Source organism: Anas platyrhynchos, chromosome 28, assembly GCF_047663525.1.
Source record: "Anas platyrhynchos isolate ZD024472 breed Pekin duck chromosome 28, IASCAAS_PekinDuck_T2T, whole genome shotgun sequence".
Classification (NCBI taxonomy): Eukaryota; Metazoa; Chordata; class Aves; order Anseriformes; family Anatidae; genus Anas; species Anas platyrhynchos.
In genome coordinates this window covers 8,850,732-8,866,280 of record NC_092614.1, presented here as the reverse complement: position 1 = coordinate 8,866,280, position 15,549 = coordinate 8,850,732, and the positions used below count along the sequence as shown (strand labels likewise).

Below are 15,549 nucleotides of genomic sequence, written 5' to 3'. Positions count from 1 at the left end.
TGAAAGATGCCAAAAGTGAAGTTTGACAGTGAGCTCGGGGGCTTGTGCTGGCCCGGTGGCTCTCTAAGCCCCCGTGTCTGAGCAGCGGGAGCATCCGAGCAGCACAGGACGGAGCTCAGCAAGAGGCTGGGGTCAAGGCACTGCTGCAAATAGCAATGCTTTGCTGGCTGCAGAAGTTAACCAGGTACACAGCACTGTTTTACTACATGGTGGAGACCTACGGAGAGTGTTTCTGCCCTCCTTTTTAGCTGAAACATCCCCAGATTCTAAGGGGAAAAGGAATAGAAGGGACTTGCGGAGCAATGTTCTAGTGAAACCCAGCCTTCCTAAAGAAGCCTGCCTGAATAATTCCTGTGAATAACAGACTGTTCAGCTATTTCTTAACATAGAAACGGTGCTGACTGCTTCTTCAGAGTAACATAAGTTAGTGATGCTACTGAAATAGTTGTGGTTCAGACGTAGATCTGATTTCTCCTAAGCACGCTGAATTCACAGCTGTTGATCCTCCAGCGGAGGCTTTGCAATTGAACACCTGGAGAATAGGTAAATTTCCCGCTGTTGTTCTCCTTTCCTCTTGTTTTTTTTTGTTTTTGTTTTTTTTTTTTTGTTTGTTTGTTTTTGTTTTGTTTTGTTTTTTTTCTTAGTAGCATAGGCTTAAGACTCTGAAGAAACGGGCTGCTTTTTTTCATTTCCAACACCGGCTGTTCCTTTTGAGCCCCGCCTTCTATTTTTGCAGTCACAAGATATGTGAATGTAAATTCCTGGGAGAGAGGTAGAAAACTGTTTCAACTGGTGTTTTTTTCGGCTATGTGGGGAGACCAAATAGGGTGGTGTTGAATCTTCTGGCTCTTATTCAGAGCAGCAGCATGTGGAGGGAGACAGATGCGTGTGCTTTTTTAGTGCAATGGCTTCAGAAGCAAGAGGGGAAAAAACACTTTCTCTGGGAGCTGGAGAAGGTGTCCTTATCGCAGGAGAGGTTTCTAAATGGCATATCTTTGCGAGTGTTCCTGTAGTCTGGAGGTTTTTGTTTGTTTGTTTGCCTTTGGAAGGTTTTACTGTTAATCTTCACGTCCTTCAGCAGAAGTGAGAAATGTGATTTTATTTTGTGCAGTGTCGCGGACCCTCCGAAATCTACTGGGAAGGATGAATACCTCGCACAGTACCAATGTGATGACAGTGGAGACAAGGAGAAACCAAGAAGATCAAAAGAACGTGACCTCATTTCAAAAGAAAACATTTTGTACGGCAAAGAGACTTCTGAGCCTGGTGAGAAATTGCGGCAAACTTCCTCTCTCAAGTGTGACACTGAATGTAGCTCTAAAAAGCTTTCCTCCTCAGCTATTGCAGAGAGATGCCAAGGTAGAAAGGACAAGACTAAAAACACTGAGAAAGAGCATTACCAAAGCAAGAGGGAACATGCTCCTAGTGAAGAGAAGGAGAGTCAAAAAGCAGGTCCTTCCAGCGGCCAGGTTCAAAAGGCGTCACGCTGGAGCTCCGAGTTCGGCAGCATTCCGAGACCGTTTTGGCGGTTGTGGAGACGGCCCTGGCTGAGGTGGCTGCTGCTGTTGCTGCTGTCCCCTCTGTCCTCGCTGTTGCCGCTGTTGCTGCTGTTCCTGGACCTTGGAGACCTCCGGCGGCTCCCTGTGACAGGCCCTGTGGCCCCGGGGAGCTGCCCGCCGCCTCGTCGGCCAGCCCGGCAGCAATCCTGCCAGCACAGAATAGCTCACTGCGTTTCAGGGTAAAGTGACGATTAATTTCTATTTCCTGGCCTGGGTGCTGCTTCCTTCTTTAAGGAAGCTTCAAGGTTAAAGGTTAAGCTCAGTTATGTCAGGGCCCAAGTCCGTTTCGTGAAGGGGCTCTTGTACGAAAGCTTAAGCTGGGATTGACTCTCTGCTAAGCGGAGGCCAAACGTGTACCTACTGAGAAGCAGGTCCTAAGTGATAACGTTTTCTAAAGAGACTGCTAAACACATCTGAACAGTGCTGCTGCAGAACTCTGAATGGGGGGATAGCAACTGTCTTAACTGATCTGGAATCTTGAGTTTACTTTTCAGTGGACAAGAGGTGTGTCTCTCAAGGCAAACAAAGAGAGGAGTAACACCCGATACTCATGTCAACATAAATTTATGCTCAGAGCGTAGGTGTAGGAACAGCATCGGTATGTATATGGAACATCGGGAGAGGAAGCTCTGTCGGTATTTACAGTTTTTCTACTACCTTGTCAGAGAGACGTTATCTCCACATTAGAAATGGATGTATTTTGAAACGGTGGTGGTGGATCGGATTTCTTCTTTCTAGTGTTAATATTTGCTCTTGAATCGTACTTAATACCTGGTAACGCCTCAATCAGTTGTCAAAAATAAACTTAAAAATGTGTAAGGCTTATCTCGTTGGTCAGTATAAAGATCAAGGCTTTTTTCCTTTTTCCTTTTTCCTTTACCTTTTCCTTTCTTCCCCAGTGTTGTTTTTCTTTTCTCCTTCTCACTACAGTCTTAATTTTGTTTCTTGTCCCTTAAGTGTGTTTTCAGTGTGTTGCTGAAACATTTTCTCTTTCAATCCTAAAAAAGGAGCTGTCACTGGTGAAGATCGGAGCTTATCTGAAAATCCCTGAGCCCAGGAGCTGTCACCTTAGTCTTCCAGTCGGACAAGGACGACTTCATTTCTCATGTAAATGCATTTTTCAGGTTTGCATATTGTTTTTTCAGGAACGGAAAGTGTGTATAGAATGGATTTAAAATCAATCTTAAATGTAAAATGTCAAGGGAAAAAAGTTCTAGTTACAACCTTTGCACATAATTTGCCAGCTGTGGGACTAGGAGTTTTCTTATTTACTGTGTTTTGTTTAACGTGTCTGAAGTTTAATGGATAGCAATCAAGGCGTGCTAGAAATCTGAAAGCACTTTATGCTTTGTTCTCTCAGTCATTTTGGTATAACAAACTAGCTTATGTTTTAAACGCTCCATTAGGTTAGTGGTTTCCCTATAGGTAACAAGTCCCTGTGTGCTACAGTAAGACAGTAACAAAACATGAAGTATAGAAGTTCATCCTGTCATGGATGCTTCTGCCTACGGACACACAATTATGCTTATTTAAAGCGGTATCACCTTGAAACCTAATCAGCATTTTAAAAAGGACTTTGTAGCAGTTATTGGCTTTTGTCCTGGAGGGCTGAGGTTTGTTTTGTTTTGTTTTACATTCAGCATTTCCATTTCTAGCTTACATTGCCCTGTTGTTTTGCATGAGGAAAACGTGCAACTTTACAAAGCAGAACGGAAAGAGCTGCTTTTTAGTCTAACGTTTCAGTTTTTTATAGGAGTTTTAAATGTGGTAGGAGTAAAACACCAGAAGTACTGCTGCCAAAGTTATATTCAAACTCGTATTTCGTGGAGAAGCAGAAGAAGCCCAGGGAGAAATAAATTTGCAAACGTGCTCTTCATGCTCTCCTTTCCCAAGATTTCTCTGAGATATAGCCCATCCTCTGTGGGTTTTGAGGTATATGGTTCCCAGGAGTGAGAAGGAGGGCCAAACATCTCTCTTCTTGGATCTCAACATGCCAGGGCTTTAGTGTACTGCCACTTACGGCTCCGCTTTTTCACCTGGAAAAAGCGACCACATGATGTAGACTGAGGAGCCCTCACAAATTAACTTGCTATCACAAAGTGACGCCCAGAAAAGGTGTATTTAAAAGCTAGGCTCATTATAGAATAACAACAAACCCCTCATGATTGGTGCAGTAGACAGTGAGGTAGAGGGCGATCCCTGGAAAGACAGAAGAAAAGGAGCAGTGAGTTCTGGGTACCTTTGTGCACACGAAACAGAAAAACGCAGGCAGTGAAGTAATAGTGTTCCATTACTAACGCCAGCAATAGATAATTGCAACAATTATCTATTAGATCATAGGTAATAATTAACAGATAATTGTGCAACTCTGGAAATCAATAAATAACTGATTCCCCTCAGAGAATGTCTTCTACATTTTTATATTAAAAAGACTCCAGAGTTGTAATGGATTAAAATCCTACGGAAGTGAAAGAAATGGCATCAGCCACTAGTTCTGCAGAAGCTAAAAGTAATACCGATAGAGTTTAGATGGAAATTTTCACTTTGTGTGTTTAGTTTGGGGATTCTTTTTAAATCATTCATACCAGCGATTTAGTTCTTAAGGCTGTTTCTTTGAGATTAAGTGACAGGACTTCTGCTATTCTTTTCTTCTTGGAATGCTTCTTGATATTCTTACGTCAACCAGAACTTCTGTCTCTGTCGCAGATGTCAACAATGACCGTAGTTAAGAAGCCCAAATCTTCAAAGTCTAAAAAGCCCTCTTCAAGGCGGTCTGGCAAATCCAAGAAACCAAGTACTAAAATACTGATGTCACGCACCGCAAACTGGGGCCAGATACCGCCTGCAGAAGATTCAAGCCAAGTCTCTGTGGCCCAAGGACGTGGAGGTGCTATTTACTGTAGATCATCTGAAAAATCTAAGGCTTTTGCCCCAAGAGATCTAAGTAAGTGTGAGCTTTATCCTGACTCCATTTTCTTCAAAGCAAAAGTAGAAAATGCAGTTCTTACTTGTTGCACTGATAGAGAAGGGGACTAGTGTGAACAAAGACTTCAAAAGCGAATCCCCTAAGGCAACTGAAGTGACTGATGTTACAGAAATTAATTTTGATATATTTACAGTCAACAGAGAAATATGGGGAGCTTTTTGTAATGCACAGATTCATCCATGTCTTTTCCGTTTTGCAAAGAAAAGTGTTTGATTGTTGCTATTCACAGCTTCCATTTTTCACACGTTTTTTGAATGATAACATTGCTCAGGAAAAGATCTGGTATCTGTAGGGGTACCGTCATTCCTAGTTACTAGTTTTTACCTTTTTTCCGTATAATTTCAAGTCTAAGCTTGTGGTTTAAGTTATAATAAGGAAAAAAACAGTAGTTGAGTTAATCAGGTTAAAGATTATAGATGGAGAGGAACTTGGCATTAGGTACTACAAACAGAATGGCAGTTAGCCTTGCCTTAGAAAAATTAAAATGGTTGACGAAAGCTGTTTTTTGTTTTTTTTTTTTCCCCAAAACATTGTGTTGACCAGCCAATTTGAATTTGGCGGTATTAAAGCTGTCTGCAATAGTTTTTTTGTGGCTTGGATTGTAGCTAGCTCCTCTAGGTGCTCCTGCAGAATAGTATTTTTTTAAATACCTTGCTTAGAAACAAACAAACAAAATCTCTTTTTAAATTTAACTTTCTTGCAGTCGTTAATGATGGAATTGCTCCACCACAGAGCATTCTTTTTCCACCTGAGAAGATTTGTATGGATTGGCGAGAAACACAAAGTGTTGGAGTTGGCCTGTACAATCTTGGCAACACATGTTTTCTTAATGCTACTCTACAGTGTTTGACCTACACACCCCCACTTGCCAATTACATGCTTTCTCTCGAGCACGGCCAGTCATGTGAGTACTTTCTAAGAGTATTTCAAATCTGTTGGACAGCTCTGAAGGTGAAAGAACAGCAGTGATTCTGAGACAAGCTTATTTGCCTGATTTTACCTGTAGAAGCTGGCTTTGAGCACTGTATTAGCAGTGGGCTCCGAATAGCATACGGAGTGCAATTAATGCACTGTTTGTTTAATGAATGAATTTATTTATTTATTTATTTATGTATTTATTAAAGGATCATTTATTGCTTCGTGGGAATAATGAAGTGCATTGGACAGTAATGCATTTAGTAGTAATTTTAGAGAGTAATACATTTTTCAGCCTGTGGAGTTCACATTCCTGTCAGCCTTTACAAATGTGACTTTGCAGTAGTCTTTTAGATTTCTCATCACAAAATGCATTTGAATACAGGCTTAGTGGATATTTTTATTCTGTAAAGTTGTGTGAAATGAAATGTTACAAGACTGTTGGGACATTGGCATCTTGGGAGAATAGAATGTAGCAAGGAGAGTGGATATCGTATCTATAGTTTAAATTTTACTTAGATGTTTGTTTGTAGTTATGGATATTTTGCTGGACTGGGATGCTTTCTTCTTTCACTCTTCAGGTCGTGAACAAGATTTTTGCATGATGTGCACAATGGAGACTCACATTAACCAGGCCCTGCGTTGCACTGTTGATGCCATCGAGCCTACGCATGTTATCAGTAATCTCAGTCGTAAGTGGCTTCAGATGTGTTTCTTTTCGATAGCTTGTAATCTTCAAATACTTATTTGATGTGTATAAGTGGTTTTAACACTAGAAAGAAGAGAGATTTTAGAAATAGAAGAATGATTTCATTTTTAAATGAGGTGAATACTATCATCTTCTTCTTTAGGAATAGGACAACATTTCCGTTTTGGCAGTCAAGAAGACGCACACGAGTTCTTGCGCTATACTGTTGATGCTATGCAGGAAGCGTGCTTGAATGGAAGCACCGAGTAAGCATAAACAAGTTCACTTTCATACATTCTCTAGCACCTTCTAGTCCTTTATTTACTATCAAAAATGATCTCTAGCACCTTTTAGTGCCTTATTTACTATCAGCAACGAAAGTCTACATCATCCTTAGTTTTCATAAAACTCTTTGAAGAGTTAACTCTGCGCCTTAAATCTTCTGAGGTCTGATTCTAATTTATTTCCAGATTGGACAGATCTTCTCAAGCTACCACCATCATTCATCAAATATTTGGAGGATTTCTAAGATCGAGAGGTACTTTAAAAAATATTCCTGTCCTTAGAACTGATCTGTGTCTTTTGTCGGTAGTAAAGCAGTCTGTAGTTTGTCTAAAGTAGTATCTGGCAACAACTTGAATTTGGACAGTTAGTCTCCTTCACATAAGGTTAAGCATTTATATTTTGCTTCCAGTGAAGTGCTTGAATTGCAAAGCAGTTTCGGATACGTATGAGGCATTTCTTGATATCACTTTGGATATAAAGGTAAGATGTTTTCTAAATATAATTCATGATGTTTAAGTACATGCCTAACTTTCTAAATTAAACTTGTTTACCTTAAAAAACCAAACCACATATAATGTTAAAACGTAAGAGCTTGGTGGTGCTAAGGAAGTGGATTGGACTTTGTCCTTCTGTGGAACCCATGTAAATAGTCTCCACATTTGCATTGGGTTTAAGGGGAAAGAATTCTCTTTCTGCAAAAATTATAATGCTGTCATACTTCTCTGTTGTTCTACCCCAATGTACATCTAATTGTTAGACTGATGAATTTGTCCCCAGTATTGATGACAAAGCACACTATAGATGCTGTCTAGGCTACTGGAAAAGTATTTGTTCCGAAGTCAAATGACTTCCAGGTGAGGTCAATGCTGAGCATGCTCTTTCTGCCTCCTTCTTCACAGTGCTCATAGTAGATCGCTGGAGTATGTTAGTAAGATTCTCTTACAAACTACTAGTACGTCTCTGGAATTTTGAATTTACGGTGACTTTACGCTCTTCTTTCTCACTCCTCTAGGCGGTTTCATCTGTTACCAGAGCTCTGGAACTCTTTGTGAAACCTGAAGAGCTGGGTGGAGAGAATTGCTATAAATGTAGCGAGTAAGATTTTGACGAATTAGGTCTTAATCCTAGATGTCAGTTTTATATGTTGCATGACTCTGTTGGACTACCTCTAAACTTTGGATCTACTTACGAGTTTTGTGGAAGTTTATAAAACACTTGGATTTTTGTTTCTTTGGAGGGGGGAAGTCTTGTTCAGAGGCATTCCCTATGGGTTTGCAATTCTCTGGCTCGTATTTTGCCATCAGAATTCAAAAAGAGATACTTTTGTTCTTTCTATTTATTAGCTCTCGACAGTACTTTTCTTGATGTAAATTGCCCAGTTTCCGTTGTTCTCTGGGCTAGTGGCTAATTTTCACTGCTTACACTGTAGGTCCTACCTTGGAGCGGGCAATGTATCAAACTGAACTATTGTGTTTCAAAGGATGGCAGACAGTTTCAGTGTCTTTCCAGACAAGCTCAGTACATGAAGACTTCCTACTGTTAAATGTCTCCCTCCTGTAGAATGACCATGTGCTTCTGTTGTATTTTTGATGTTGATAGACGACCTATGTTGGAGATTATTTGCAATTTCTAGTCCTGGGGACCAAGGCTCTCTCGTTCCACTTTCATTATTTGTATTTCCCTTGAAAGCTGAAAGAATGTATCCAGGATTGGAGTTCAAATAGCCACTTTTGTAGACCAAGAAATGGTACCTTGCCATCCAACCTGGTAATACCCTTTCGTGAGAGATTCCTGTTCCTGCTATGCCCGGGGTTTTGGGAGAATTTACCTTCTTCACTGTATTAACAAACCTGACACGCAGTGCATGGGTTTATGAAAAGAAAAAAGACCAACCTATTATGCAAGTAAATGTCATTCAAATAGCATAGGCATGCGTGAGACATTAAAACGAGTTTGTTTTGGGGGCGAAAAAAGAAGATGCCTTCAAACACTTATCTCTGCTTGTTTTTAAGGTGTAATAAGATGGTTCCTGCATCCAAGAGATTTACCATACACCGTTCTTCCAAGGTTCTCACAATATCACTGAAAAGATTTGCAGATTTCACAGGTGGAAAGATCAACAAGGTATATTTACCACTGTAATGCAACTATATCATTGTGTAATGGGACATCCCCCAAAGCTGAAAGTTGTTTATATTTTCAGACAGTAATTGTAGACTAACGACTATGGCTTATTCTTTCTCTTAATATCAATAAAGTTCCCGCTTGACAAGAAGCATATGCTTTCCTCTGAGAAGGCTGATTCATCAGGAAACAGTTCTCTGCAACTTCTAGTCTTAAACATTGTTTATGGGAAGACTTATTTGTAGTGAATCAAGAAATATCTTCTAGAAATATATTCTAGAAATAAATTCTAGTCTGTGTTTTTTGGAAGTGTTTTTCTCTGGCTAGTCCACGAAGTACTCTGGGATAATTTTCTATCTTCTTGGTGTCTCTTTAGGAGGTGAAATATCCGGAGTATTTGGACCTGAGAGCCTACATGTCACAGTCAATGGGAGAACCACTGCTCTATGCCTTATACGCGGTGCTGGTACATCACGGTGTCAGCTGTCACTCAGGACACTATATATGCTATGTAAAGGTAGAAGTCAACAGCATTTCTAACAGGGTGAAGGTTGTGCTGGCAAACCAGTGAAAGCGTGACTAGCAGCTACTGTTTCTAGGGAAAAAGATTTCATTATATTTTTATTTGACACGTGTGTATTTTGTTCCTATCCGTGATTTCATTTGGAACACGTGCAATTCACCTAAAGAAATGGTTGTCTTTATTTGCAGGCTGGTAATGGACTTTGGTATCAGATGAATGATGCTAAAGTAGTCCGTACTGACATTAAGAGAGTTCTTGGTCAGCAAGCTTACATACTTTTTTATATCAGGTAATAACAAATCTTAACATGTGTTCAGAAGAGATTTACTTTCCTGTTATTGATATTTTTCTGTTTTGCAAGTGTTTTTCTTGCTATCCCAGGGAAAGATTATTATTTGTCTAATTCAGTTCTGTCTAACCTGAAATTCTCTGTGTCATTTATTATCTTTTGTTGCTTGGCCTGAAACTGCAGCACTTGTGTAAATTGCTATCTATGTGTTACCTGTAGCTGGCTAATTTAGAGAAGGAGAAAAATGAAGGTCATCTGTCGTGTAAGAATGAATTATTGTTCTGAAAGTGATAGTCTTAGTAGGAAGACTGTTCTCTCCTTTTCAGTTTGTAGTCTTGGCGAAGCCTTCTGTAGAGAAGGCTTCCATATCGTATGAACTGTTCCTCTAAAATTATAGGATGGGATTTAATCCAAGAGTAGGCTGAAAGAAAAACTAAACTCCGATCACTGCTCTTTTCTGAAGGCGCTATGATTTGACACTTGGAGAACGTGCGTTTTACTTGCCAGCACCATCTTATCCCTGTTCATTCCCTCCTGGTCAGCAGGGGGCTAATAGTAAGCAGGCTGGATTTATGGGACCACGACTTCTTCCTCATATGATTAAGGTAATTCAGGGAAGTGGGAGGGCAGGTAACGGCACCAAACTGCTAGTGGGTTTGGGGTTTGGTGTGGGGTTTTTTGTTTGGTTTTCAGCATCTTAGTTTTGTTTTCCTTCCCATGCTGCAGCTTTCTTCACAGCCTTCATGCTACAGCCAGAGTCATTCAAACAGTGGTTACTGCTAAATTGTGCAGCCATGCGACTCCATTACTTAATACCTCCAAGACAGCTTTCTAAAGCACAGAGAGCTACGCTCTTTGACAATTTAAGCAGAGTGTACTAATCCTCGAATCATTTAAAAGAGGACTTGTTTTTCCTATCGTCGTCACTTTAGCTAAGACAGGGAAAACTAATTGTCTTATTCCTGAGCACCAGAACAATTACTTCAGGCTTTTCAGGGTATGTTTAAAGGGGAAAATAAATATATTTGGGAATAGCAGCAGGTAATGTTAAGTTGTTTGGCTGGTTTTCAAAGATGATGTTAATTTGATTCCAATCGGCTGTAAACCAAAAGCAGGAATTGAATACGCTTATTGGACTTGCATTTATCTTTAAAGGGCAGTGTGTTTTTCTTTGTAGGTGTTAAGACCATTTGTAGAAATACTCAGTAGGAGAGTTTTGTGTTTCAAAATGTTAAATGCAGTGTTTGCGTTAATCCATCTTGCCATTTCTTCTTTTTAAATACAGAATTCAAGCCGTTTAAATGGAAATGGATCCATAAAAGAGGACGCAAAGACCACTGGTGTCACCCTAAAAAGGCCATCTTCAGCACCACCGATGGCCTGTGTTCAAAACCAGACAATTACCAGGCCTTCAATTACTGATCCGTCAAGAAAACAGAAGATCACCACCAGTATTCACAATAAATTGCCTGCTCGTCGGACTGTGTCACAGCCTGACTGTCTTAGCAGTGCTGCGGAGGACGAAGATCTCTACCAGGCTGTTCCTTCATCCACAATTACAAATTCGGTAATGCAAATGAAGCAAATGCAAACAAGCAAAAAAGTTTCTGATGAGATTTTTGTGGAGCCAACAGTGAATGAAAATCCTAAACTCAGCTCTGATAACACAGTCCCTTACGGTGCAGAATCTTCAGGAAAATCTGAGGAGGAGTCAAAGGGCTTATTTAAAAGGAATTGCAATGCAATGTCCTCTAATGGAATTTTGGTTGGAAAGGTAGTCCGTACATTGCAGCATTCCGGTTCTTCCTGTCAGAATGCTGACGAAGGAAGATCCCAGCATGAGCTGCCAAAAACCGATTCACTAAATGGTGCTATTAGGTTAGTTAATGAATCGAAAGAAAACGGACTGAAACTTGATGATTCCACTTGCCGAGTTGAACCTGTTAAACCTTCTGAGATGTTCTTTTCTAAAACAAATGGATTGCTTGAAACATAGATTTGCTCCATCGAGAATTTCTCACCTATGATGTATTCGGGAGTGTTTATTGTGTTCCTAATTCAGGTGAAATACTGAGAAAACACAGCACAAATGTGATTGTAAGACTTTGTGGTATTATCCCATTAGAATTTGCAGACCTGAGCTTACATTAGAACTTGTCAACTTAAGCTCAGCTGAGATAAAAATTCCTAAGTTTCATAAAGTAGATTTTGGGAGGTGAGTTGGGGTTATCTTTGAAGTGTAGATAATGCATACAACTCAAAACGGTCTTGCTTACCATTTAATGGAGAAATTCTGACAAGACTAGTCCTCAGTACTACTACAAATAGTATTTTTTTGTCTGCTGACTTGTGCGTTTTGATTGCAGATGCCTGGAGCTATGCCTTCAGTCAATCGAGAAATCATCACGGAGTCCCTCACAGCCAGCCAGCTGAACAGCTTGTCAGAGGAAACGAGGTAAAATGAGCACAGTCTGATTAAGACAAGACCTTATGGAAGTTCGTTACGGTTTTATCTGTCTACTAATAGTATTTAATGGAAGGATTTAAATTAGTACAATTCCATGCTGTATGTCCAGCGTTACGAACAGAACTAATGATCAGCACTGAGCATATCACTCTGATGCAGGTTGGTGCCTCAAGGAGAACTTGTGTTCCTTCATAGAATGTTTTTCCATTTTTCTCCACTGTCTGGAGAAACACTGGCTGTTCCCCGCTCGCCCCTATGCCTTTTTTCTCAGAGCAGCAGGTGGAAGGAGACGGATGCATTTGCTTTTTTAGTGCAATGGCTTCAGAAGCAAGAGGGGAGAAAGCACTTTCTCAGGGAGCTGAAGAAGGTGTCCTAATCACAGGAGAGGTTTCTAAATGGCATATCTCTGCGAGTGTTCCTGTAGTCTGGAGGTTTTTGTTTGTTTGTTTGCCTTTGGAAGGTTTTACTGTTAATCTTCACGTCCTTCAGCAGAAGTGAGAAATGTGATTTTATTTTGTGCAGTGTCGCGGACCCTCCGAAATCTACTGGGAAGGATGAATACCTCGCACAGTACCAATGTGATGACGGTGGAGACAAGGAGAAACCAAGAAGATCAAAAGAACGTGACCTCATTTCAAAAGAAAACGTTTTGTACGGCAAAGAGACTTCTGAGCCTGGTGAGAAATTGCGGCAAACTTCCTCTCTCAAGTGTGACACTGAATGTAGCTCTAAAAAGCTTTCCTCCTCAGCTATTGCAGAGAGATGCCAAGGTAGAAAGGACAAGACTAAAAACACTGAGAAAGAGCATTACCAAAGCAAGAGGGAACATGCTCCTAGTGAAGAGAAGGAGAGTCAAAAAGCAGGTCCTTCCAGCAAGAGGAGGTGTTCTCAGAGCGTGGAAGTTGTTCATCAAAAGCGTCACAAGCAGGAGCACTGGGAGGGAAGCAGGTGCAGATCTTTCCCTGGTGAAAGAAACAGCCCTGAGAATGGCAGAAGAGCAGTCAAATATTCAAAGTCCAGATCTGGCAGCGGAGGAAGATCAGAACAAGGTAGCAATAGATATTACCGATCCAAAGGGGAAAGAAGTTGGAGCAGAGAAAGATACTATCGAGATGAAGCACGGAGGTGGGAAAGATGTAGCTATTACAGTGATTACTATTCACCTCATGCGACAGGAGACAGTAGAGAGAGAAAGTTCTCTCACGGCGATGCAGCCTTTGACAAATGGACTGCAACTTACTACGGCAGGTCACATAAGCATTATCATTACAAAAGTGGATGGCCTCACGGTTCCCTCTTGAGAGATGAAGATGGACGTCGCTTTAGCACACCCCGAGCAGACTTGCATCGTTGCTCGGTATCTCAGCAACATTCTGGAAGACATTCTCGTGAAAGACATGCGCTTCCACCTGTGTCAGCTCATTTGGAGAACTGTCGCCAGAAAAATGAAACAGAAGGAAACAGAAAAAGAAAATGTACCCGAGCAGAAGGTAGTGAAAGTGAAATAGAAAGGAAAGACAGAAAGATAGAAAAGGAGCTTTTAGGTGGTGAAAAAAATGCAAAAATATCACAAGTTCTAGAAGAAAAAGAAGTCTAAGGATAAACATGGAGAGAAGGATTCCAAGTAAGCAAGGATTCCAGCATACTCCGCATTTTTTATCCTAATTCTTTTCTGGGTGCTTCTCATGTATTCCTTCTTTTTTTTTTTTTCTCCTTTTTTTTTTCTTCTCTTTTTTTCTTCTTCTTTTTTTTTTTTTTTTTTTTTCTGGTAGTTTCTAAGTTACTTAGATAGCATCAGCTGGCTGGGGATCATGTTGTTAGGTTGATCAGTGAAGATAGGAAAGCTATTGCTGAATTGTTTCAGAGCACTAGCTTTGGACCACATAGTTGGAAACACATCCGTACACCATTCTGGATTAGGTTAAAAGTTTTTTTCTGCTTGCACGTATTCCAGAGCTAGCCATTGTTAATGATCTGTGTACAAACCAGGACCTATGGTCCTCCAATCTGAGGGCTTAAGTTTGCTACATCTAAAGTAAGTTGCGTGTGCACAAAGCACCACAAAATAGCTGACATGCTGCAAATCATCACCTGTGGTAAAATAAATAAAGTTTCATATAGGCAACAAGTGCCACATCTTTTTTTCTCTTTTAAACTTGCATGTTTCTTTCAGACTTCACGATTTGTGTTTCTGTGTGCTCCACTTTGACAATGCCAATCCCAAGCGTAAAACAAGAAGAAAAAGGAGAAGAAAAAGAAGAAAAAAGAGAAACAGCAGGAAAGTGAAAGGCTCCTTGGAACACTTAGATCCTCGTTTCCAGAAGATAACACGGGAGAAGAAGGAAGAATCCCATCCTCCAGATGGCTCTTCATGTGAGCAATGCAGAAGTGAGAGCAGTAAACAACCTTACAAGGAAGGGAAGCCTTCCAGTGCAGGCGAAAGCAAGAAATACACCTCCGTCTCATCCAACGAGTGTATTAAAGGTAAGCGGCCGCAGTGTGTTTGAGGAATTCCTTTTCTATTAATGTAGAGATTATTTCCAACAGTCTTGAAGTGCTTGGTGACTTAACAGTCTGCTGGATATTAAAAAAAAAAGCTGATGGACTTTTTCTTTCCGTTTTTAAATGACCACTAGGAAAGAATGCCTGAAATAAAGAGGTGAAAGGCAAATAGTTTTCATTTGGTGTGATGATTAAGTGGCAAACAAGAGGAAGAGTTGCAAGATCCCTTCTTAAATTCAGTCCAGCCAAGTAGGAAAAGTAAACGTGGACAGCTGTATCTTGGCAAAGAAGATAGTAGGGAGCAAGGAGGTTTAGCAGTCAAGATGGAAGGTGATGCCATGAGGCTTACAGGCTAGTAATGTTCTAGTGAAACCCAGCCTTCCTAAAGAAGCCTGCCTGAATAATTCCTGTGAATAACAGACTGTGTTCAGCTATTTCCTAACATAGAAACGGTGCTGACTGCTTCTTCAGAGTAACATAAGTTAGTGATGCTACTGAAATAGTTGTGGTTCAGACGTAGATCTGAATTCTCCCAAGCACGCTGAATTCACAGCTGTTGATCCTCCAGCGGAGGCTTTGCAATTGAACACCTGGAGAATAGGTAAATTTCCCGCTGTTGTTCTCCTCTCCTCTTGTTTTGTTTTGTTTTGTTTTCCTAGTAGAATAGGCTTAAGACTCTGAAGAAACAGGCTGCTTTTTTTCATTTCCAACACTGGCTGTTCCTCCTGAGCCCCGCCTTCTATTTTTGCAGTCACAGGATACGTGAATGTAAATTCTTGGGAGAGAGGTAGAAAACTCTGTTTCAACGGGTGTTTTTTTCGGCTATGTGGGGAGACCAAATAGGGTGGTTTTGAATCTTCTGGCTCTTATTCAGAGCAGCAGCATGTGGAGGGAGACAGATGCGTGTGCTTTTTTAGTGCAATGGCTTCAGAAGCAAGAGGGGAAAAAACACTTTCTCTGGGAGCTGGAGAAGGTGTCCTTATCGCAGGAGAGGTTTCTAAATGGCATATCTTTGCGAGTGTTCCTGTAGTCTGGAGGTTTTTGTTTGTTTGTTTGCCTTTGGAAGGTTTTACTCTTAATCTTCACGTCCTTCAGCAGAAGTGAGAAATGTGATTTTATTTTGTGCAGTGTCACGGACCCTCCGAAATCTACTGGGAAGGATGAATACCTCGCACAGTACCAATGTGATGACGGTGGAGACAAGGAGAAAC

General features: G+C 40.7%; 1 protein-coding gene across 1 annotated transcript; it reads left to right on the top strand.

The window, feature by feature from the left end:
* The first annotated feature begins 1,183 nt into the window (after positions 1-1,183).
* Positions 1,184-14,338, top strand: LOC139999686 (ubiquitin carboxyl-terminal hydrolase 42-like). The gene is made up of 16 exons (XM_072028876.1): positions 1,184-2,666; positions 4,266-4,503; positions 5,249-5,449; positions 6,042-6,152; positions 6,312-6,414; positions 6,619-6,686; positions 6,843-6,913; positions 7,446-7,528; positions 8,446-8,557; positions 8,934-9,074; positions 9,269-9,369; positions 9,833-9,974; positions 10,655-10,936; positions 11,736-11,824; positions 12,359-13,460; positions 14,010-14,338. Exons 2-15 carry the CDS (start codon positions 4,266-4,268, stop codon positions 13,431-13,433), a joined length of 2,817 nt encoding a protein of 938 aa, XP_071884977.1. The 5' UTR covers positions 1,184-2,666; the 3' UTR covers positions 13,434-13,460; positions 14,010-14,338.
* The last annotated feature ends 1,211 nt before the right edge of the window (positions 14,339-15,549 follow it).

Bases quoted from the DNA above. Each gene is read 5' to 3' on its own strand.
- LOC139999686 (XM_072028876.1), top strand. From the start codon at position 4,266: ATGTCAACAATGACCGTAGTTAAGAAGCCCAAATCTTCAAAGTCTAAA. The intron at 5,450-6,041 runs GTGAGTACTTTC...TTCACTCTTCAG, and splicing joins TCTCGAGCACGGCCAGTCAT to GTCGTGAACAAGATTTTTGC. The intron at 10,937-11,735 runs GTAATGCAAATG...TTTTGATTGCAG, and splicing joins CATCCACAATTACAAATTCG to ATGCCTGGAGCTATGCCTTC.